The sequence below is a fragment of the Sphaeramia orbicularis genome, chromosome 1, assembly GCF_902148855.1.
Source record: "Sphaeramia orbicularis chromosome 1, fSphaOr1.1, whole genome shotgun sequence".
NCBI lineage: Eukaryota > Metazoa > Chordata > Actinopteri > Kurtiformes > Apogonidae > Sphaeramia > Sphaeramia orbicularis.
In genome coordinates, this window is record NC_043957.1 from 37688294 (window position 1) to 37714070 (window position 25777).

The 25777-nt window shown below is 38.6% G+C and overlaps 1 protein-coding gene across 1 annotated transcript in view; it reads left to right on the top strand.

Moving 5' to 3' along the window:
• usp43a (ubiquitin specific peptidase 43a) overlaps positions 1-25777 on the top strand; it is a 211892-nt gene that overhangs the window by 97481 nt on the left and 88634 nt on the right. Inside the window, exons 5-6 of the mRNA XM_030137013.1 lie at positions 6992-7127; positions 14530-14674. Coding sequence (XP_029992873.1) covers positions 6992-7127; positions 14530-14674 — 281 coding nt within the window. The remainder of the gene's footprint in view (positions 1-6991; positions 7128-14529; positions 14675-25777) is intronic.

Sequence of the window (25777 nt, forward strand, 5' to 3'; positions counted from 1 at the left end):
TTTTAATTGCATCCAACCACATTTTTTAGCAGAAAGACTGAAGAGCATCCACAGCATCGAGCCCGGCCTCATATCTTGGTTGATGGACTTTTTATCTGAGAGGTCGCAACGTGTGAGAGTAAACAGTGTTTTATTGAATGTTCTTTTATCTTCCACTGGGTTGCCACAGGGGTGCGTCCTCCCCCCTCTTTTATTTGTGTTGTACACCAATGAGTGCCAAACTCAATACCCAGGTCGGCATGTCCTCAAGTTTGCAGACAATTCAGTGATTGTGTCTCTTCTTAGGGATGATGCCCCTGATCATGGCCCTGTAGTGTTTGAATTCACAGACTGGTGTAGCACGTCCTTTTTAAATGTGAATGCGTCTAAAACCAAAGAGATGTGTGATGATTGACCATGTGGAGGAGGAAACACACCAGGAGGCTGGAATAATCTTCACCGCAGTATGATTTATTTACAGTGTTTGCCCAGGTGACATCGCCGATTGAGCTGTGTTAGTGAAAAAAAAAACAAAACAAAAAAAAACTAAAAACAGAAAAAAACTCAACTAATTGATGAAAAACAGCGTAACAAAACATAAGGAAAATCAGTCTTAAACCACAGAAAATAAAGCTCAGCCCATGGCTAAGGGCAGCCAGCTTCAGTGACCTGCTTCACTCAAGCAGAGCCACACTTCTCCTCGAGGAGCTTCTACTCCAGGCTTTTTATACCCATTGCCCCTCCCACATGAACAAACCAATCCCCAATGTTCAGTTTACCTTTCAATTAACATTTACCAGAATATTACTGATATCTTGACCTATACCTCATTTCACTACTTATATTTAATACTTCCCCAAAAAGTCTCTAACAGTTTAAACCTGGTTTAGAGCATTTTTAAGCTTAACTATTGGCCAACTCACAAAACTCCCCTCTGATGGCTGCCACCCTTGGTAAGTTCCTGATGCCCTCTACTATAAAAGGTTTGGAAACCTCCCTCTTCCTGTTTGTCTGTCAGGCCTGGGATCTGGTGATGGGATGGAGAGAGCATGGAGTGAGCATCAAACAGTTAGGTAACAAAAGGAACAAAAAAACCAGACTTAAGCTATGCAAAATGTGTTTTGATCTGTGGGCCCATTATGTAGCTATTTCTAAGGATGCAAAAATAATAAATATGAAATGAAAATATGATTAATAGAAACAAACAAAACTAGACCAGCTAAGCTAGCAGGCCCAAACCCATGCTCCCCCTGTCACTCCAACCCAGAACCAGGCCCAGAGCCTGAGAACAAAGGACACAGGTTCAACCCACTCACAGGGCATGGGCTGCCACCATGACAAGATGATTGTAGATTTTAGGAAGAATCCTACAGTCTTCTCTCCTGTCATCATTAATGGCCAGGCTGTTGAGGTGGTTCAGCAGTATAAATATCTCGGAATGGTGCTGGACCACTGGCTAACTTTTGAATCTCAGGTGGATGCTGTATGTAAAAAGGCTCATCAGAGGATGTATTTTTACTGTAAACTTTGCAGTTTCAAAGTGGATAACACTTTTATGAAAATGTTTTATTCTTGTTTTATTGAGTCTTTGTTGACCTTTTCTTTTATCAGCTGGTATGGGCTGCTTACCCTTAAAAATAGGAACAGGTTGCAAGTGTGCAGCAAAATTACTGGCACCACACTCACTGATCTGACTGTGCTGTACCAGAGGCGGACTCTGAAGAAGGCTCAGTCAGTCCTGGATGATCCCAGTCATCCCTTTTATGATGTGTTCAGGTTGCTTCCATCAGGTCGCAGATACAGTATTCCTAAATATAGGACCAATAGGATGAGGAATTCTTTGGTTCCAGCAGCCATTGTTCTGCTGAAGAATTCTTTGTAATGTTGGTGCTATTGTTTTTAATGGATTATTTATTGTATTTATTGTTGGTTTGTTGTCCGTGTGAAACTGCTGGCTGTAGAACAAATTGCCCCTCGGGGATAATAAAGTTTACTTTGGCCTTGACCTTGACCTAGTTTAGTTGAAGACACATATAGTAAGTCACAAGGAAGAAGTGTAATAAAGTGCAGAAAGCCAAAGTAGAGAGCATTAATAATGTGAACAGTTAAATGAATATACCAACATTTTAATCATCTTGTAATGTACTGCCGACCTGCAGAACAGTCTATTAACACTATATCAAACCAGCTCTGTTTTAGTTTGTTTTGTGTTCTCCAAATTCCTTCATTCGTTTTCATGTCTCTGGACTCCATTTTTCTCTTAGAACATGGCAAACCTCTGAGCTCTAGTGTCATTTTGTGATAATGTTTCCACGTTTTCCTCTTATCTCGCTGTATCGATTTCCAGGATCATTTCTAGCATCACTGAGTTCCATTTTTCTGATATCTTCAAGACTTTCTGAAGTGTATTATCAAATGAGTTAAAAATATCTAGTGTACAGTTTAGTGTGAGGGTTTTTATTTACTCTCTAATATTCAAATGAAATGAACAGACTTTCTCTATTAGACCACGTCAACAAAAATTGCAACTTTAGGAGATGAGTGGCAGATGCGTAAATCAATCATGATATGTAACATCTGTAGTTGTTAAATATTTATAGAAAACTTTGATCTGAATCCTAGCTTTTACATGGTATTCGTTACTATCAGAAATGTTTGTAACCTTGAATGTACTGTGCACTTTTGATGCTTCATGTTGAAATATATGAGAGGTTCCTCTTTAATACAAACTCTCAGGCTCTGTAGGAAAAGGGGGTGGGGGGTGGGTGGGGGTAGCGGGGCTGCAAGAAATCTGCTTTGTAAGATGCTTTTCCTATTTCCTGTTGCTCTCAAGTGTCATCCCACACCTCTCATACTGTTTCATTTCTGTCTCATCTCAAAGCATCTACCAACATAAAAAAAAAAAAAAAAAAAAAAAAAAGCTGCTGAGATCGTCGCCCGTCTGCCCTGTCAGCCTCCCGACTGCTAACACATTACTCACCTGAATAATGCATGATGGGAAACAGGAAGTTGAAATGTCCATGATTACCCTGTCTTCATCTCAAATCCAAAGGCGTGACCTTCCTCTGTATCCTTGCTTTGCATCCTTGCTTTCTTTCCTCTTCTTGTCTTCTTGTCCCTGTTTTTTTTTTTTTTGTCTTTGCCATGTTTTCTTCATCATATAATGAAACTTTGCCTTCATGTGTCCGACAGTCTGTTTATGTTTATGCTTCCTAGCGTGTCATTTTTGCTTTTTTTTTTTTTTTTTTTTTTTATTTCTTCTCTGCATCTCTCCCATTTTGTCATCACATTATCTGCAGACAGGGTGGGGGGTGGCTTCGAATTGCTGTAACTCTGATATATCCTGGCACATAGCAGCTTCCTGTGGGACCATCAGATCACCGATATGCTGATTTCACTCTGCATGTCCAGTCGAGCATCATTTTACACACAGTGGGAAATAAAACAATACATCACTCTTTGCCACAGATAAATCAGTATCGGAAAAGTAAACCTTTTTTTCTTTTTTTTTTTTCCCTTATATGAGGCATTAAACAGCTCAACAGTACATTTCAAAGTCAGGTTTTATTAAATGTGTTTTGTGACACCTTCACCAAAATAGGTTTCACTTGAGTCAGCACCACATGACAGCACAAGTTAATCCTGTCCCTACTGTAGCTCTATTAGGTGTTAGTGCCTGAGGAGTTTCTTCTGCACATTCAGTCCCACTTGCTAGTCCGCTGACATTATATGTTCAGCTAACTGATAGTTGGAAGTGTATAACAACAACACATAATGTAAAGACAGAAGTTGCAGACTCACAATAGCTGCAGGACACGTTCACTACATGACACATGCTCAAAATGGTTATGTTTTACATTTGATGTTAGAGTTGGTATTATTATTTATCCAGTAATAATCTATGATCAACTTGCAAATGTTCTGCATTTGACTAGGAGACTGGAGACCCATACTATAGATCGCCTCTTGCCAAACACTGGGTCATGACTGGGGATGCAAATTATTGATTAATCCATTAATCATTAGTTGGTTGACCTTATCGATTGTTTAATGATTAATTGATAAGCGATGATTTTCCTTAGAACCTGGATTTCTCTTTCGATAGGGTCTACAACAATAAAAGCTAAATATTGTTTATATACGTCATGAAAAAAGCATGTCAAATTCCTTAATGACTGATTTATAGTACCATTGGATACAGTACAGACAATGACATTTATGGAGTAGAACCAAATAAATTCTGCAGGGAAAAATAAAATAAATGCATCTGAAAAGGGGCAGTTTAGAAGAGATAAGCATTTCTGACTTTGCATCTCTGACATGATGGAGTGAGATTTCAGCGGAGATGCTGCCCCCCCACACACACTTTTTTTTTATTTTTTGCGTGGCCATCAGGGTGACCACAGAACATAATACGGGACATATCTGTGGTCCGGATCAGGAGCCTGGAGGATGTTTTGAACTTCTGTCTCACTGATAGGGATGGGAATCGATAAGAATTTAACGATTTCGATTCCATCATCCATTTTGCTTATCGATCCAATTCCTTACCAATTCTCTTATCAATTCTCATTGGGTTTGTTTATTTATTTATTTATGGTGATGGAATAAGTGTACAAACGGGTGTGTTTGCATTAACTGTCTTTTATATTTCCATCTCTCCACAGAAAATATAACATATACAGTATGTACAAATAATAACAGATGACGGCGGGCCTGGTTTGGGGGGAGGGGGGGTGCGGGTGTACAGTGAAAGTGAAACTAAAGACGTTTTACTAATTCCTCTACTGCTGCATTTCCACTACGTGGAACCGGTTGGACTCTGCCCGTCTCCCGTTGTTGTGCACCTCATTTCCTTTCCCCTGCCATCAGAAACTTGTATTTGATGGGGTATGACGTTTGTTTCCCACACCGGAACCGGAACTGGGCCCGGATGACGGCCTGGCGTTCACTCTGCCACTAGATTCACAAGCGCTGTAGCGTATCAAATATGTGACATTCCTGTAAATGAATCACATGCTGTGGACAAATGTTTGATTATATTGGAGGGATTCCACCCTTTTGAAGAAACGGAAGCTTTGCAAGTGTTACAAGTGGACCTGGTGTCATCTGTTTAGACCGTTTCTGCCTCAATGTCATGTTGGCTACGTGCTGACCAAAACAATGCAACGTATGCGTGATGTCATCGTGCATGCGCAACAAAGGCGGAATTGATAAGCAGAATCGTTAAGCAGGCAGGCAAAGGATTCCAAGGAATCGAGCTACTGGGATCCAGTTCTCAAAAAGAACTGGTTCTTGATTCTCATCCCTACTCATTGACCAGATAGTTCAGACGACTGTGAACTAGACCAACCTCCAGGGAAAACGCTCTGATCCGATTCCAATCCCGCATTTGTGCATGTATTAGGCGGGGGTGCACCGCTCCCATAAGCAGATTGTGCCTGTGTTTCCCTCCACCATGTCCCTAAAGCCATTCTAACTCATCAACGCCATGATCCAGTTCAATGACCAGCTATCCCAGCTGCGGCGTTGCAGCGTGGACAAACCAGTAGCCTTCGGACAGGACGTGGAAAAGGGCAATTAACAATTAATATTTTAATCAAGCAAATTCTTACCGACAATTAATTGATAGTCCATTCATTATTTACATCCCTAGTTATGGCTCACATGTGGGGTGGAGGATGTTTTATCTGGGTCACTAAACATTTTTTTGTTCTCAAACATGAAAGAGAAATTTAGTGTATTTTGGATTACATTGAATGTTCATGTTGTTTTAATTAACCCTTTAAACCCTAAGCCTAAAATGGCCCACCAGGATTTTTTCTCTTCTTTTGACTATAAAACGGTTAGAAAATACACTGTGAGCAAGTTTGTTTGCCCGTTTTTCCAAAACACTTTTTATTTCCAGATCTTTCGAAATCTAGCAATCATTTACAATTTACTGCATGTTCTCATACTGCTAAAACTGCTTCTTCTCCAGCCTCTAGTGCTGGCATGAGTGAATTTACCATAATGACCCAAAAAGCCCATAAAGTGCAATGTCTCAGGTGTCAGAGACCATTGGAATTTTTCCAGTTGCACAAACAGTAAAGGAGTTACAGCCACCCAAAATGCGTATGTGTCAGCCATGACATGTCAGGTTTTAAAGAGTTAAACAAACACGTGTGAGTGCTATTGTACCTTATTTTATGGATAAGAAGAAAAAAATACAGCCTTTTACAGGGTTTCTGCAGGTCATTAAAAAGCATTAAAAGTCATTAAATAGATTTTGTGAAAATTAAGGCCTTAAATGGCATTAAAAAGCATTAAATTTGATGTCCAGAGGCATTAAAAAATTTAATACACTTGATGGAAAAAAAGCATTGTTATTCACGATTTATTTTGATTATATAAACATTTAATAATTTTGATCGGAAGTATAGTGTGATGATTGACAGGCGGAACCATTTAATTGGCTATTGTTTATGGTCGATGCACAAAGTCATGACACCGGATGCTTGGAATGCATTGTGCTTTGAGCGTGCTCATGCTGTGGTGAAAGATCGGAGAGAATATTAGCAAATGTCGGAAAAATGGGAAAATGCAAGTTTCAGCAGAAGTGTTTGGAGGAGGAAGTATTCAGAACCTGGTTAAAACCTGTCGACAGTTAAGATAAGATAAAATCAGATAAGATAAGATAAAGTAAATGCCACAAAAATTATGGACAATTCCAGTGGCAGTTAAAACTTTTAAAGCTTGCATTTCTGCACAAATGAGTTGTTTTGCAGATTTAAAGGTTTATTGGGAGTTCGGTTGCAATGGTTTGTCATTTTAAGAAAGTACATCCTCAGAAAATAAAATTGACAAACACTTCTCCAGACTGTATGTGACACTTATGTGCACATTTAGTGTAGAAACATGCAAATACTCACTATGACAGGTTGTGTCTGGATTAAATGGCATTACAACACTATTTGGTTCTGTCACTCACTTCCTCATGCTTCCCCACCCACCCCTCTGTTATTCCCTACAGGCCCATGTGTGTGACGCTGGTTTTCAGTACGAAGGGTCAGAGGTATCTGCGGGTGGGTCTGGCTGTGCCTCTGTTTGGTTCCCTGTCTTCTCTGAGAGCCATGGTGGCAGAAGAGGGCAACATCTCCCCAGACCAGGTATGTACACACACTGTTATGACTACTACTGCGGCTGCTGTTCACAGGTTTACTCGACGACAGCTTCATCCACAGCTTTAAAAATAGACATCAGAACTTCGTCACAGTTGACACCTGACCTGTTGTCGACTACAGCTGACCGTATACCGTGTGTGCTAGATGACCGACCAGATACTGTGAACATTCACAGAAACCCAATTCAGTTGTTTAATGATAAAAATTAAAGTTGTGCAAGTGCTGTCCATGGGATTCACCTAGAATTTTTTGAGTAGACTATTGAATATTTCAAATGAAAGGTCTATTTAAAGTCTGCTTTTGTATGCTAGTTTAATATATCCTGTTTAATGCTGGACTCTAGTGTCTCATTTATTTAAATAGATGTCACGCTGTCATGTAATGAGTTAAAATTGAGTTTATGACCGATTGACAATATTATATGACACTTCAGTTTTATGATCTGTGTCTACGGTGACATTCCTGTGAACAGTAGTGATGTGTGTTCCATCACCATAGTGACCAGTGACCTGAACACACACAGAGGTGGGATAGGCAGTGTGTACCAGTGTTTAACACACATAGACTTTAGATTAGATTAGATTAGATCAGACTTTATTGATCCCACAATGGGGGAATTAAATGATCAAGGCAACAACAGAATAAAGTGCAAGGAAAAGTGTGCATGCATAAAGATAGTGCAAAAAAACTATATAAAATAATAGTAATAATTAGGCCTATAACGGTACACAAAATTTTCGGTTCGGTATGTTTTCGGTTTTGAAACCACGGTTTGTTTTTTTTTCGGTTTGGTACGGGAAGAAAGAAAACCCCTCTAAATGTCTACATTTAGGATTTTTTTTTACATTTTTCCCCCAATTTTTGGACACAATAGAATACAGAAAAACAGGAATATAATTCTGCTGCTATAAATCAAATAGAAAATAAAAGAAATTATTAATATTACTAAATGTATTTTAAACATTAGTATTGCACTTTTCTCTGGCAGCTAGTTTTGTACAAACAACAAAAATCAAATCACAGTTCTGTCAGTTCAGATTCTGCATAAAAATACCAAAAAAATTCCACATGAAGTGCAGCATTAACAAGAGGACGAACTGGTATTCTCTTTAGCAACAATGACAACAAAAAAATAACCAAAGTATTTATTTTAGGACAGAGAACAAACTGTTTAGGCCACTTTGTGTACGTGCGTGTGCGTGCAGGGTGCGATTTGTCTTTTTTTTTTTTTTTTTTGGTCGGAGCCGGGGTGGGGGGGTCCATAACTAACATAACAAACGCTGGCGTGAAACGAAAGTGAAACTTTATATACTTTGAACGTCCAACTCCTGGGTTCTATTCCTCTATTATACAGCTTTCAGAGAGGGAGAGAGAGAGAGAGAGAGAGACAGACAGACAGACAGACAGAGCTAGTGTAAGTGTTTTAGAACTACCGTAGTTCATAGGCGGTAAACAACATCTGTCTTATCAGCGTCTCTTTCCCCGTTGTTGTCTTCCTTCCAGGTTCACATGATATTTGTTGGGTTTTTTTTGTTTTTTTTTACCTTATATCAGCTACTATTTCATATTTCGGGTCAATGTGCGCATCCTTCAATATGTCCGTGTGGAACTTGTGCGGATTTAAAGTTCCGCATCAAACAACATCTTTCGTTTCTTTTTCTTTTTCTCAACATACTGTGCCGTTTCAGTACAGATGTGTCATGCGTCGACGGTTATGTTAATTTTTTTAGGAGTTTTTGGTCTCTTCCTGTTTTATTTTGGTGATGTGGTTGCTTTCCTGTTTTTTGTCTGCACACTGTCAGTCTTGTCTCTGTCTTCCCTTTCCCTTCATTGTTTGCACCTGGTGTTCCCCTCGTTATTGTCCACACCTGTTTTTGATCCCTGCCTCCCTCATATATTCTCCCCACTCCCTTTGTCTCTTGTCAGTGCGTCCTTGTCTGTGATCTTGAGAAGAGCTTCATCTGATAAGTATCTAGAATCTTGAACCGCATGTTTTCTACCTCAGGTTTTTAGTTTGTTAAAAGTATGTTGTAATTCTCTTTTAGTTAATAGGGTTTTTTGAGCATGTTGTGCTTCACTTTTTGTTTTTCCACTTTTGTACTTAGAGAACTTTGTTTAATAAATCCATTTTTGACCACTGACCAATGTGTCTCGCTGCATTTGGGCCCACACCAAGAGTCGTGTCGTAACAAGCTGTGTACCAAACCGAACAGGTGTGTACCGAAACGGTTCGGTTCAGTACATGTACTGTTACAGGCGTAGTAGTAGTAGTAGTGATGATGATATTATAAACTATACAGACTATACACATATTTACGATGTGGAACTGCAAAATATCAGAGTACAGATGAGACACATACAGGACAGGGTTACACTGTTGTGTTTACTAGACCTCAAAGATGTTAACAGCAGACAAAGTAGAAGTAGCTCATAGTGAGTGATTATAGAGTCAGTGTCATGTTTTTCTAGTTTGCTGTTCTTATCTATTTTACTGTGTTGTGTTGTTTTTCTATGTTTTTGGTGTCCTTGCTTGCATCTGGTTTTATTTCAATTTCAGCTTAACACTTTCAGTGCCATGGGCCGATTAAATCGGCTTTACGAAAACAACCTGTAAAGTGCCACGGGCCGATCAGATCGGCTTTGGAGAACACGCCACATTTGTGTACAAACAAACCATCCACCCCCATTTCTTTCTCACATTTCGATGACGTTCTTTCTGTGTCCCCCTTTTGAGACCAAGCAGACGGGAATTTGAGGTCACGCGACTGAATAATATTTTTATATCTTTTTAATGTTTCTTATTCTCCGGTGTTTTATCAGAGGGAGCCCTCCATGCCGGGGGGCGGCTGTGGACTCCGGGGGCTGTGGCGCCTTCTCTCACTGGGGTCCGCTCCTTTCTGGTGGGTGGGGGTCCCAGTTGGCCCTCTCCCACTAGTTGGGATGCGGGGCTGTGTTGCTGGTGCCTGGTCGCCGGGGTTGGCGGCTGCCTCCTGGTGCGGATGGCTCCCTGAGACAGCGCCTCCTAAATTGATGTTTTACTTGTGCATTTTTGTTCTGGTCTACCCGTGCTCAGTCAGTCTTCTTAAGTATGTGTGAGCTTGTGGGTTTGCATGTATATGTGGGTTTGCATGTATATGTGTGTGTGTGTGCGGGTGAGTGGGTGGGTGTGGGTGGGGGGCGGTACTGATTTTTAAACTGATATGTAAAGCACTTTGTGCTACAGTTTTTAATGTATGAAAAGTGCTATATAAACAAATATTATTATTATTATTATTATTATTATTATTATTATTATTATAAATTATGCAAATTACGATCAATAATGAATCGGCTGCGTCCGGTGCGTTTTGGATCTAATCAGCAATAGGTCGGATGTTATCGAGCGGTTTCCTGCAGGATTCTTCAAATATTATAAAAACGACGCAAAATACTGAAAAACGGCCAAATTCTGTGGCACTTTTAAGGCTTATTAGAACCCTTAACTGTCTGGCACTTAAAGAGTTAATTCTGTCCTCCTCTTTGGCCCTCTGTTGTTATTTTGACTTTTAAAGGTTTTAAAGGTTTTTAAAGGTGCTATATAAATAAGTTATTCTTATTATAGCATCTTAACATTGGCCAAGGAGGTTATCCAGTGCGCCTGCTATAGTCTAACTTCAACAGACACATAATAAACTGAAAATAGATAGAAATTCTCACCTTTTTCTCTCACTCCATGAGGAAGGAGGTGAAACCCTCTGTGAAGTCCTGGTCCAGGACAGGTGAGGAGTCTGAGTGAAGTGCCTAGGGGTTACCTGTCAGACTAACACAGGTGTCCTGAGGTGAGCTCAGGTGGAATAGACATGTCTTCTACAGCCAAATGTTAAAAGACGCAGGGCTCTGAGTCTATGGGTTGGTAATTATCCAGAACTGTCCAAAGAGTAGAGTTTTTCATGACAGCACTGCATTCATATAGAAATCTTCAAAAATACATTCTCATACTGTATCTGTGTCCTTTCTGATTCAACTGGCAAAATCATGAGTCAGCAGCAGCAGCAATAGTAGAATGAGTACAATAAGAGACAAAGGAAAAACGCATGTAAAGCTTTTGCTACTATGTTCACTCACTTCACACTTGGTGCGGGAGACTTTCGTGACCAATTTTTCATCAAATCTGTCAAACCTCAGTCATATCCTAAGTATCACGAATCTGTAAGTCTTTCTGTGATTACTCACCTGAATCTCTTGCATTGAACAATTTCGACGTGCCATCCACCATAAACAAACCCGTGTGTTTACATAGTCGGGAGGTAACTCGGACATCGTCGGAATTTTGTCGACGTGCATTGTGGGAAGCGAAGGCATATAATATTATATGGATGAAACACAGAAACGGCTGGAGGAATATACACAGAAGGAAGGGAGCTCCTGCCGTTTCCGCGTCGTGTCTGTAGCAGCTGCTGCTGTCAGACATCGGCACGAACCGGCGTTTCCCTCAATGCACGTTGCGACAAAATTCCGAAGATGCCCGCATTACCTCCCAACTCTGTAAACACACGGGTTTGTTTATGGTGGATGACACTAAGAAACTGTTCACTGTAATGCAAGAGATTCAGGTGAGTAATCACAGTAAGACTTACAGATTCATGATACTTAGGTTATGACTGAAGTTTGACAGATTTGATGAAAAATTGGTCACGAAAGTCTCCCGCACCTTTAAGCTTTTACATTAACACAGCCTGAAACAAATGGGGATGGTGTTATTCTGTGATTCTATTACTGCAAAACACAATTATAGACCATTTACACCAACAGACACAAATCCTGAATGTAGAGTTAACTCTGTCTAATGATAAGTTGTGACTGGAGGTAAAGGGGAGAGAGGGGAAGGCTACGTTCAGACAGCAGGTCTTAATGCCCAATTCTGATTTTTTTGTGTGCTCGTTCATATTACACATTAAATGCGACTTCTATCAGTTTTGAGTATGAACTGAATGCAACCCTGAAGTGACCTGCATGCGCAAAAGAGGTCCTGACGTTATACTTGACCATGTAGGTATTTACGCACTGTATTTACGGAAGTGTGTTTTTCCCGCCACTCCTCCTCCTGGGACACAGAATTGTGATGTTGGTCGCATTTCAATAACATAAAGGTCGGATAAATGTGACCTGGCCGTTCGAACTGAAGTTGCATTACAAACTAGAAGAGCACTCTGAGAGCGCAGACCTCCACCAAGGCAGATCCCCCCCCCATCACCAAAAACATTTAACCATTTGTTCCTTGTGCCAGTATCAACATTTTCTGAAGATTTCATCAAAATCCTTCCATAACTTTTTTAGTTATCTTGCTAATAGACGGACAAACAAACAAAAAATTCGCCCCACCCCCTGATCACCACCAGATCAGCTATGTATCTGATTTAAGACCACATATGAAAATGGCCTGGGTCGAATTTGAAAAAATCAGATTTGTGCTGTTCAAATTGTCTTTAACAGATCGGATACAAGTCACATATGGGCAAAAAAAATCGGATTTGGGCCGAATTTGCCTGCAGTCTGAGCGTAGCCAAAAAGTGAACAAACTAAACCCTTTTGTCGCAGACAGCCAATACACCACCAGATAAAATTGAACTCTATCAGTGTGATGACCAAGGGGGCGTGGCCACAGGTTCAACTGTCAGCTGACTGATGACACTGGATGACGTTTCAGCGGTGCATCTCTATGAAGAGCGGTTTAATAACAAACCTGTAATTACTACTTATCACCAATAGAGAGTGCTGAAGGGAACAAAACAAATCTTAGTGATTGCTACTTTAATTACTGATAAAAGTTTGATTGTAATAAGTAAACAAATATAAATTACATTTTTATCCAACTCTGGCTTGTAACGCGTGATGACAGACTCTGTGATGAAAAGGTGAAGATGTCGAAACACATGAATATATGCGTGTTGAGGTGAAATGTTACCAGGAGGAGAAAAGAAAGGGTGAAGTAAACAGTTCCCCAAGTGTGTGTTCATTACTCACACATCTGTTGTACAATAGATGATGACAATTGCTGGATTTTGTAAATCAGGAGTCCTCAGGAACAGAAGAGCAAAACAGCATTGCATGCACATAAGTGATTTTTTTTTTAATTTCTTAGAGAATTATACTCTTGGGAACATGTTTTTGTCCATATATGGTAACTGAGCCCACTTAAGTGCATTTGGATATAGATTTATGTCCCAATAATAAGTGAGTAAGAGTTGTCCATCCACATATTTGCACACTTTAGTTTTATTTGATGTAAAAACAGTAGCAGACTGGCCACTTGTTTGATGTCACCTAAAATCCTGTTAAATGTATTTGTTATGTACATGACTTTACACAGTGCTTTACACTAACTTTTTTTTCTCATGTTTTTAATTCCGCATCTTTAATAAGCTCTTGAAAATTATTTAACTGTTACTGACTTTCTTGTCTTTTTTTATCATCTTTGTTCACAAAAATGTACAAAATGTTGTGATATTTACAATGTGTATTGTATGTTTTTATTTTAATGTGACAGTATAGCCCATTAAAGATGCTGTCTGTTTTTTCTGTACCTTAACAACTTTTTTTTTTTTTTTTAGATTTAGTTTGTTCTCTGTATGGGTATCTGTATGGTTTGATCCATTTCACCATTTAGAATGAGCTGGTAGAAAAGATGTGGTGGTTACCAGCAGTTTAGTATTCTTTGCACAAACTGAGGCATGGTCAGTAAAGTATTGACTCTTTGTGAGTTTTGTGAGCTTGTTTTCCACTGAAGTATATTATGAAGACCAAACATTTTATAAACACCAGTCAGTCTACAAGTGAAATACCCTCATGCTAAAATAGTAATAATGCAATGCAATATTTACACTGTCATAACATGATATGTAAAAATGAAAGCATTCTTGAAGGAAAGCTGTCCTTGATATGATTCATGACGTTGAACATTTAGATTTTTTATTTTGATTTCTTTCAGTTTCCAACATATGATCTAAGTTTTTAGGTTTATTTGGGTAATGTGTTGTCTTTCATGCAATGCTGTACATGATTTATTTCCAATGATTTAGAACAGAATGAAAGATTTATTTTGAATTTCCTTGAGATACATAACACTAGTTTATTATCCTTTGTAAACTTGTTTGCATGTATTATCATTGGTTTATTTTTGTGACTCATACATCCCACAGGATCAACAATAGAACCATTGAGGCACTAGGTGTTTCTTCTCCCCATTCAATTAAATCCCTTATTGTTCCCCTGTGGGGAAATTTGGTTTGCAGCTAAAAGAAAAATCCCGTTTCAGCTTCTGCTAAGAGCTGCAAGCAAAGGCACAGCGTGTTTTAATATCTGTTGTGCTGTTATGTGTTTTAATGTCTCTTTCACTCTTTATTTCCAGGTAATCCTGTCGGAGCTGTACTCCACAGGGTTCCAACGCTCCTTTTCAGATGACGATGACCTGACAGCGATTGCTGATAGCGATGTGGTCTACGCCTTCCAGGCTCCTCCTCTCTATAGTCGCGGTGGCTCCGCACCAGTCTCAGGTAACCATAGTAACAGGCTGTCTATCAAACAACACTTTCAACACCGATGTCTCACACTTATATGGCAGTTTCTCCTTCTTCTCCTCATTGTTTTTTTTTACTCACACTAATTTATGTGAGTAAAAGAACGTTTGTTGTTTCTTGTTTCTTTCTCTACCCTGTGTGTAAGAGGTTGGACTATTCTTTATGTTCCTCCATTCACTCATTCCCTTTATGCATCACAGCACACGAGCAAATTAAAATGAAGTGCCCTGTCTGAATGCCGGTTTTCTGATTCACATCGCCCAAAATAAAAAGGTTTTGTGCGTCGGACCCTGAATGATCTCCCACAATTAGATAATTATATGAAACTGTGGTTGGGTTGCGGCGATCATTTTCCTCTCATACCTGTGGTAAAATTCCCTCTCTTGAATTCTCGGATGTTCTGTGGCTTTTTGTGCTCTACGCTTCTTATTTTTTATCATAACACAAGATGGCCAAAACAAAGTCTCCACCCTGAAAAAAACCGGCAGGTACTATATGTGATTGAATCAGCCTTACATCACCATGGGCCTTTAAAGTACAAACCCACAAATGATGAATGAAGGTTATAGGTGCTTAGACAGCTTCTAGTGGTGTTAATGAAGTGGGATGAGCATCAGCCAATGTCTACACATGGTCGGCAGCCCTGTGTGGAGGTTAAACATTCAATAACTTTAATTTTTCATCTTTGATACTGTCTTCCCTGGTGGCATCAGCGTCCACTCACTGCTGATTCTGTCTTTCATTGTACCCCACAAGCAGCTCTGCCTTATCTGTAACAGTCCTGTCACTTTTCTTTTACTGAGACCTATGTTTAAAAGACAAACAGCTCTTGCGAATACAGATCGATGTTACAGATTGCCTGTCTGAAAGGGCCCTAATTGAGTCATACTACCACAGTAAGTGTAAGGTCATGAATAGTCATCTCTGTGGGTAGCCATCTAGGCAAGTTGTAGTCCTTTGTCCGCAAACCTACCTTTGAATGAAGCCATTATGGAGGGGGCTTTATTACCCCTGAAGGAGAATAACATTAATAATTCACATTTGTGCTCAAAGGGCTCATGAATAATTAAGGCTCTTCACTTTCTCAGCAAGAGGCATTTCTTTTTGTCACCTCGCAGAGTGAAAAAAGAGTCACGTTACAAAGGAATTGCAGCAGGCACATACAGTATATGTTCAGTCACAGTCGTTAATAACATGTTCTAATACTGGACAAAACATGCATCCACCACGTATGTCAAACAGGCAATGAATTCATTACAATCACAGCAGAAAGATTCATTAATACAAGGCCTGCTGGGAAACTTCTCACAAAACACTCTCACATATGCAAAGAAAGAGATACTCACGTATAAATTCACATGGAATGAGTCCCACTTAAGTGCTCACTGACAAATGAAACTTCCTTTCTTAATGATGAATGGTTCTTACATGGGAATAATTCATAAGATCATAACATCCCAGATATCATTCCTTCATTTGGCAGAACTTATGTCATGTTTTATACTGCGGCTTGTGAATTTACCCACTGGATACCACTGAGATGACAGTATGCCATAAGCATGAAACTGATGAAAGACGATGATTAGTGGCGCGCAAAGGGCAGTCCAATGGTGCTCATTTTACACATCAAAACACAGGGTTTGATGTTAATTAACCCTTTATAGGGCACTCAGAAATGCTCAATACAAAATTTCAACCATGATGCATTATTGGAGGCATAACAAGAATCTATCTCTTTTATTCAATTTTTCTACATTTTTTTTATTGTTATATAGAAAATCAAAGTCAATGAAGTTACCATATTTGGTTCCGTGCCCATTAGTGGAAAAAAAAAAAAAAATCTTAAGAAGTATACAGGGTGGGGAAGCAAAATTTACAATATTTTGAGGCAGGGATTGAAAGACAGTGTATGACCAATTACTTTATTGAAAGTCATGAGAATTTATTTGCCACAAGAAAATTTACATAATAGAAAATGTTTTTATTCTATGTGTCCTCCTTCTTTCTCAATAACTGCCTTCACACGCTTCCTGAAATTTGTGCAAGTGTTCCTCAAATATTCGGGTGACAACTTCTCCCATTCTTCTTTAATAGTATCTTCCAGACTTTCTCGTAATAGTTTTGCTCATAGTCCTTCTCTTCTTTCCATTATAAACAGTCTTTATGGACACTCCAACTATTTTTGAAATCTCCTTTGGTGTGACGAGTGCATTCAGCAAATCACACACTCTTTGACGTTTGCTTTCCTGATTACTCATATGGGCAAAAGTTTCTGAAAAGGTATGGATAATAGTGTTAGGTATGATTATGACATCAATATATGTTTGGTTTCAAAACAATTGACATAGTGCCTGCTGAGAAAAAACAACTAAATGTTCATTGTAAATTTTGCTTCCCCACCCTGTATATAAAAAAATACAAGAAAAAGAATAATGTGAAAGGATTTTAGTCTTTTAGAACATTAGAACAACATAAGTGCTGATCCAGACCCCTGTCCACATCCACATTCTCCCTTTGAACATCATTCCTTACATTAGTACCATTACCTCATGGTACCTACCAAAGCAGATACACTCACTGTTCATGCAGAGGTGGATCTTACAGACCCTGTAGAACACATTAGACCTGAGATTGTTGACTCACTGTCCTCACTGGAACTGTTGTTGTCACTATTTTGTAATGTGTGCGCCAATTACCAAAAATAGTCACTTGCCCTATAAAGGGTTAATGAATCATTTAATGTAAATCTTGTGTTTGCTTGCCTGTTTTTACAAAGGCTTGTCATCACATTGTTTGAGAAGTATGTAGTTTTTAAAAAGATACTTCAGCAGCTAATTGTATGAAATAAAAAAAAAAGTGTAAATCCAAATCCTTGTTTTAAGGTGTCACACTATGCAATTATCTAAATGTTAAAAGGTAAGACCAGGTAAAGACCAGTCATGTAAAATATAAGAAAAATATTGATACTCTTTGTTCTTTTTGTAGCAACGCACAAGGAACAATAGGTCATTTATTTTGGGATTACACCTACTCACATGTATTTTGGATTGATTTAAATAATTTCATAAACACCAAAATTGACCTTTCATGTAAATTGAACTTTCAACATGTTTCATTTGGCCTTTCACAAACTGATAAAGTAAATCCAGAAAAAAAAGATATATTATCAACCTTTTAGTAATATTTGCCAAATTTCACATTCATTGCACTAAATTTGCACGCCAGCGTCCAAAGATTATTGTTTTAAAGCACTTTTTTCCAGTTATTTAGACAATTTAAAGAGCATTATAAACGTTAAAGCAAATAAAATAAAAAACTATGTCAAGTATATAATCTTATTTAATTTATAGAATTTCTATTTTATACCTCGAGCTTTTTTATTTTATTACCTCCGCCAAGGAGGTTATGTTTTTGCCAGGGTTTCTTTGTTTGTTTGTTTGTCTGTCTGTTTGTTTGTTTGTCTGTCCGTTAGTGTGCAACATAACTCAAAAAGTTATGGACAGATTTGGATGAAATTTTCAGGGTTTGTTGGAAATGGGATAAGGAAGAAATGCTTAAATTTTGGTGGTGATCGGGGGTGGGGGGGCCCATGGGGGGGGGGCACTGATCAGCCTTGGCGGAGGTCTGCGCTCTCCGAGTGCTTCTAGTTTTATTTTGGCCTTTCATGAATTGATAAAATAAATCCAGAAAAAAAGCTATATTATCAACCTTTGAATAGTATTTTCCAAATTTCACATTCATTGCACTAAATTTGCACACCAGCATCCAAACATTATTGTTTTTAAGCACTTTTTTCCCAATTATTTAGACAATTTAAAGAATATTATAAACTCTAAAACAAATAAAACTAGAAAAGCACTCGGAGAGCGCAGACCTCTGCCAAGGCTGATCAGTGGCCCCCCCCGTGGGCCCCCCCACGCCAAGGAGGTTATGTTTTTGCCAGGGTTTGTTTGTTTGTCTGTCTGTTTGTTTGTCTGTCCGTTAGTGTGCAACATAACTCAAAAAGTTATGGACAGATTTTGATGAAATTTTCAGGGTTTGTTGGAAATGCCCCCCCGCCCCATGGGCCCCCCCACCCCCGATCACCACCAAAATTTAATCATTTCTTCCTTATCCCGTTTCCAACAAACCCTGAAAATTTCATCAAAATCTGTCCATAACTTTTTGAGTTATGTTGCACACTAACGGACAGACAAACAGACAGACAAACAAACAAACCCTGGCAAAAACATAACCTCCTTGGCGGAGGCAATAAAAAAAACTATGTCATTATATAATCTTATTTAATTTATATAATGTCTATTTTATACCTCAAGCTTTTTTTTATTTTATTTTTATTGTATTTTATTTTATTTTTACTTACATTTGCTTCTATATATTGGAAATGTAAATTATATTGTGAAATATGATTTTTTTTATCCTACTTTGATGTATACTATTGTGTATATATACTGCTCAATAGTTCATTGTTCACTAAAAAAAAACTGACAATGAATAAATAAATAAATAAATAAATAAAAGGTAAGACCATATTTAGACTGCAGATTAATGTTCAATGTGGGATATTTAATAATATCTAGGAGTGAAGATATGCTCCAAACAAACAGAGATAATGATAGCCCCCCCTCCCGCTACATAATAGGTCTATTCTGAGCTACTGTTGAAACATTGCACCACAACATGACGTGCCCTGTGTAGGTGACCTGCTCCCTCTACAGATATGGCTCATTTGAGAAGACAGCGGTTCTTATTTTTATGTGGTGATACTCTAATTAATACATACTTATGCAATTAGGTCTGCCTAGATATTCTGAATACAGCCAGTGTCTTTCCATACACAAGCCACAACAGTGTTTCAGTACAGTTTGGTTTCATACTGTTTGATTTGATCTTGATTTCCGATGTCAGATACCGCAGACGTGTCTTCCTCTCTTTATACACCTCTCTGTTCTGAGACTGAGCTGTCCAATATGTAGGATGCTGGTGCTGCTTATGTGAAAAGGCAAAGTCTACTGCTGCTGTGTACTCCTACAGTTTATGACCAAACATGTATTGAAAAGAACATTTTTGACCATCTTTGAGATACTGGCACATTCGTTTTCATTTAGATTAGATAGAGCATTATTGATCCCTTGGGCAGAGTCCCTCAGAGTGTGTTTATTTCAGTAAGGACAGGAATTAACTCATAAAGACCCAAACAACTGCCATCCACCAAAAGCATCTGCTGATCTAAAATGTTTAACACCTGCGGATCCACTAATCCTATCAATACATGGAAATAGTAATTGATATAAAATGTAGTTTGGACCCATTTGGATGTTCACAGGCTTCGAAGTGAATCTGGAAACACCATCATCTTCTACAACATTGATTCACTAGTAAAACCCATGGTGTTCAACAGTGGATGGAGACACTTGCTTTATTGTTCAGTTAATTATATTTTGCTGAAAAAGACATTTTTTTTCTTCAGTTTTCATTGTTTTGATATAAGAACCATTGAATTTACTCTGAATTTTTATGAATATCTACGCGATCAGTGAATTAAATATAGGAAAATACATGATTTTAACTGAAAAATACGTAAAATATAAAGGATAGATGGGTTAAAATAGAGAGAAGAATTAATTTGGGCACCACCACAAAAGTAGCACCAGGTTTTCAAGGGTTAAAGATCAACAACCTTTTTATTGTGCTTGGTCTCTGTTGGTCTGTTAATGTCTTTAATTCACAGTCAATAACCTTTGATTTGTAGACGGAGGAAAATGAATGTAAATAAATGTAAAGCTAACATTTGACTTCAATAATATGGAAATACAGTTATGAGCATAAAGATGAGATTTATTTGGCAGTAACAGTGTCAAAGACCTAAATCTTATTTATGAGGTTATGCACTACCGTAACAGTCTGATAATGACCAACCTTTAGGATGATGTCAGAGTAAAAAAAAACAAAACACTGGTTATGAGTGTGGCAACATATAGGATGTAGAGCCGTCTATTATAACATAAACACTTACTGAAAGGTAACAGCAGAATATGGTGATATAGTGGCAACATAAGAGGAATTTACAAAAGTAGATTTTGGTTTATGGTATCCTTGTATAGATTTGATTTATAGGTGGACCATGGCTTTATTCATCTCACACTGCAATACCCTTTGAGGACTCATTTAATGGTTGCAGGGTAAAAGTAAGACAATTCAGAGCTTATTGTATAGCAGTGATTCTCAACCTTTTGTAGCTGTAGTTGTTTAAATTAAGCTCCATGGTAACCTAAAATTGCCCATAGATGCGAATGTGAGAGTGAATGGTTGTTTGTCTCTATATGTCAGCCCTGCGATCAACTGGCATCTCATCCAGGGTGTACCCCACCTTCGCCCATAGGTAGCTGGGATAGGCTCCAGCACCCTCCCCAACCCTAGTGAGGATAAAGCGGGTTCAGAAGAAGAATGAATGAATGAAGTTCCAAGGCCTATTTTCCCAAATTAATGACAAAAAACATTTGGCAGTAAAAGGTGAAATAATAAACTAGGTTGTACACATGCCATCATCTGCTGTAATAACCAAAATAAATACTCTGCTCATCACTGAGCCTCCTGTTATGAATATCATTTTGATGTGTTCAGGGTCATGTTTTGTCACCACATGCTCTGGAGCTTTTACTGGCATGGTTATGTTCCATCGCCTTTTTATTTCAGAATCCAATCCACTTTGTGTTGCTGCATTTGATGGAACATTAGCAGGTTATCAGTGGTACATGTGTTGTACTGTTGATACTGAAGGTGTTATTCAGTTGTTGATCAATGCAATTTTGCACTTTAATTTGACAGTTTTACCTTTTCCAAGGAGGTTATGTTTTCAGTAGAGTTTGGCCCAATCCCATTTTACCCCTTAGCCCTCCTCCTTTCCCCTACCCCTTCGTCTTTGCATTTGACACTACCCCTTGAAACGGAGCTGCAAGAGTTAGGGGTTTAAACGTTCTCCTATGAAATGGGACAACCCATTACGTCATCAGCAGTCATCAATGCTGCTATGAACAGATGAATTTCTCCTACGCCTCAGTTCATAGTGTGGTCCTGGAAAATGTCAGTTTCGAGGGCTATACAGTCCTCCGCCTTAGCCTTTCACCACTGTCTAATTGAGAATTGGGACAACACTACCCCTTCACATGAATGCACAAAACGGAGGGGTAGGAGCTGGGGCGGGGGGCAAGGGGTGAATTGGGATTCAGCCTTTGTCTTTCTGTCTGTTAACCTCTACTGTCTACAGTTTTGGACAGTTATTTGTAGGGATGCACCGATACCACTTTTTTCCAGACCGAGTACGAGTACTTACATTTGAGTACTTGCCGATACCGAGTACCGATACGAGTACTTAATAATCCCATTCCAGTTCTTTGTTCCTTTTGTAAATGTGCTTTATTGTCGTTGTCATTAGTCTGACTAGAAAAAAGTGCTGCTACTGACATTTAATGTGTTGGAATGAGTGTTTCTCAATTAATCCACCAGGGGACGCCACTCTGAATTAACCAGACTGGACAAATACCACGAAGAAGAGTAAAGTTTTTTTGAGAAGAAGAAGAAAGTCAGTAATAATAAACATGGAGAGAGAGAACACTAATGTGATGCTAATGTTGCAGTGTTTTCGCTGGTAAGGTTTAACAGCTTAGCTTCAGCAGGTAGAGAAAAGAGAAATGAGTGATAAGTTTCGTTTTCACTTCCGCTGGCAGCGGTCCGCACCGCTCCGTACACCCGCTGGTATTCTCATTCTGTTTACGCATCTGCGAGCACCTGGAAAACGGATGGAATGTACGCAGAGGACGGACAGAATGCTGCGTCCGTATCTGTCTGTGTCTTTAATGTTACTTACAGTCAGCGTTACTTTTATCACCATCATTTATTTTGAAAAATCTCCACACTCTTCACACTCCCCACACATTATTCCTCCTCCTCGTACCTGCTGCACTGAACTGTGAATGTCACACGGCCGTAAGTGGTATCGGAGCATTTGTATCGGATATCTTTTACGAGTACAAGTACACACACTCAGTATCAGAGCCGATGCCAATACTCGTATCGGTATCAGTGCATCCCTAATTTTTTTTTTTTTTTTTTTTTTTTTTTAATGTGAGTTCTTCAAGACAGTGAGAACAGGTACATATATTCTGGAAATTCCGAAGATTCCCTTTTGTTAAAATAGGCCAACATCAAGGGGAAAAATCACATCTTAGTCAAAGTTAATCTAATTTTAGTCTAATTTACCATATTAAGAATGAATTAATTGTCTTTATTTGTCAGTTTATATTTTACATGCAACACACACATTGAAACTGAACCCCTGCATTTTCTATAACCCATCACTAGCTGAACATGCAGGAACTCACCACACACTACATACAAACCATGTCAGGCACCCAGGAAGCAAAACGGGGGTTACATGCCTTGCTCAAGGGCAACAATTGAATCAAACTGGTGACTGTCCGGTGTCAAACCAACTCTCCTACCATTCACATACACATGTAGTGTCAGGATGTAGTGCCGCAAAAAATTTCATCATTACAAAAAACACACAAAATACTTACAGCTACAACAACTTCTTGAGAGAATTAGTCTTCAAATGTGGCTGCCATGATGAAAATTTACTCTCCTGTTTCTACTTTGTGATTCCATTTCTGAATATTTAGACGCTTTTACTCACAAAAACATGTAGTTTTGTAATTTATCTTAATTTCAGTCTAATCATTTGGCAGCACCACTACCTCCACAGCCCACTAGATGCCAGTCTGACACCCACAAGTGGCCCACAGCCCACTGGTTGAGAGTGACTTCAACGTGACAAAGCTGAGTAGGAACCTGCTTCAGTGTTGTCCATGTAGGGCCCTCTTCTGACTGCAGAGATGAGAGAGTGTAAAATGAGCTTTAACAACACGAGATGACAAGCGGCAAAGAAACACACACACAGGCAAATTACCACACAGCAGAATCCTGCCATACACTTGAAATACATACGGGGACTTTTTTTCTGTAAATATACTTCAGTATTTTCATCTTTGAACCTGAAAATGACGCCACCCTCTTATTGGTGTTCCAAAAATGAAGGAGTGAAAACTGATTTTGAAAAAAGTCACACACAAAAAAAAAAGCAGCCCACTCTATTATGTTACTGAGAACACCGTACTAGAAGAGGAAACAAAAAATGACTGTAATATAGTTGTGTAATGTACTGAACTGGCCTCTCAGTTCCAAAATAATGGAAGTGATTGTTCTAAGAGTCTGTTTTATTTCCGTTGTAACACACTAGCTGTGCAGGCTTTGTGTAATATCAAGGTCAGACTAGTTGACATCCAAATTGTGCCTGACACCCACTTTGCTCTTGTACTCAGATTGCCCTCATTTCTTTAGTCTCCTACTCCCAATTGCTTGTTAATTACCAGTAGAAGACGTACTGAGCAATGTCGGGTGGAGGGTAAAAGCTTTGGGATCCATCTATAGCGTGATGTGTGTGGATTGACAAGAGGCAATGAATAGTAAGTAGTTGTTCATTTAATAGTCGGATGAAAAGGAAACTGAATGTCACTGTATTGTCAAGTGAGGTAACCATCATATTTTATTGGTAGTAATGCACAAGAGCGTTGATTGTTTACAGGTTAATTGTCGCAAAAATTGCTACATCTCAGAGGGAGCTGGGTTCCTCTGACTTGATCATGAAACATTCTTGAAAGATGAGGTTCCGCATTCATAGGAAACGGCAACAGGAGGTTTTGTGGTGCAAGACACTGAACAATCAATTTGGGCTAATGTGCCACAAAACAGTTCGAATTCACCATCAACAATCCCGCTTATCTGCACATAAATAGAGCGACGAGGCCTCATAATATGTGGCACAGAGAAAACAGCTTTGCACTGAATGGGGTTGTGTGTTCAAGTACGGTTCTTGAAAATAAAAAATAAAGGTTAATACCATGTGCATTTTCAGGGTTTCCACAGGGCCTTAAAAAGTCTTAAAAGTCGTAGATTTACAAATCTCCTTTTAATACCTTTAAAAGTCTTCAAAAGGAATTACATTTGATAAGGTAGGTCTTAAGTTATGTTGCCATAAACTTGTTTGCTATATTGTGTTTAAATATGTCTGTTAAATGTCCAAGCTGCAAAGAAAGTAATGTTATTCTAGAGACTGAGAAATAAATATGCATGTTCACTTCAATCTAAAGGCCACCTAAAACATTTGCACAGTAGTATATATTTTGTAATTTTGCATCTGTACACCACCGCAGTGGATTTGATAACAACCAAGCATGGGTCTGGAGTGTTGACTTTCAGCTATATTTCCGTGAGTTTGACAAAAATAGTGCATCAACCATTTAATAATTAATAATCCCTTCATTTTCAGAGCCTGAAAAATAATTGGACATACTAAGTTAGCTTTTCTGTTTTTAATACTTGGATGAAAAGCCTTTGCAGTCAATAACTGCCTGACATCTGGAACCCGTAGATGTCACCAAATGCTAAGTTTCCTCCCTGGAGATGCTTTTCTGGGCCTTTACTGCAGCTTCAGTTCCATCAGTTGCTGCTTGTTTGTGGCTCTTTCTGCCTTCAGTTTATTATATAAAGGGATTAAGTGCTCATTAAGAATGTGGCTGAATGCAGTGAAAAAGAAACAAAACAATAAACATTGTTTAAAATGATCAATAATCAGTGTTCAAAAACTTAATAATCCAAAATTGCCATCAATATCTAAGGCACTAATACAACTATAGAAGTTCTTTATCATGACCAGGAACACTGTCACCAATGTCGATGCCATGAAGAACTTTACATTGTTTATTTTTGGATCATTGATTTTTGATTATTTGCTTTTTTTTCTGTAAATTCTGTGTTTCTGATTCAAACAGTCCCGTCATTTAATTGGTCTACCGTAAAAACAAACCAGTTTCCAACACCTATTTCTTTTTACATTGTGCTTCTTGTCAGAATATGAGGACTTTAGCATGATCACAGAGATATGATGAATAAAGGCTTCATGTATTTTACTGTAAAATTCAGGGAATATGATTCTTGTATTTTTTGAAAGATGAAAGAATT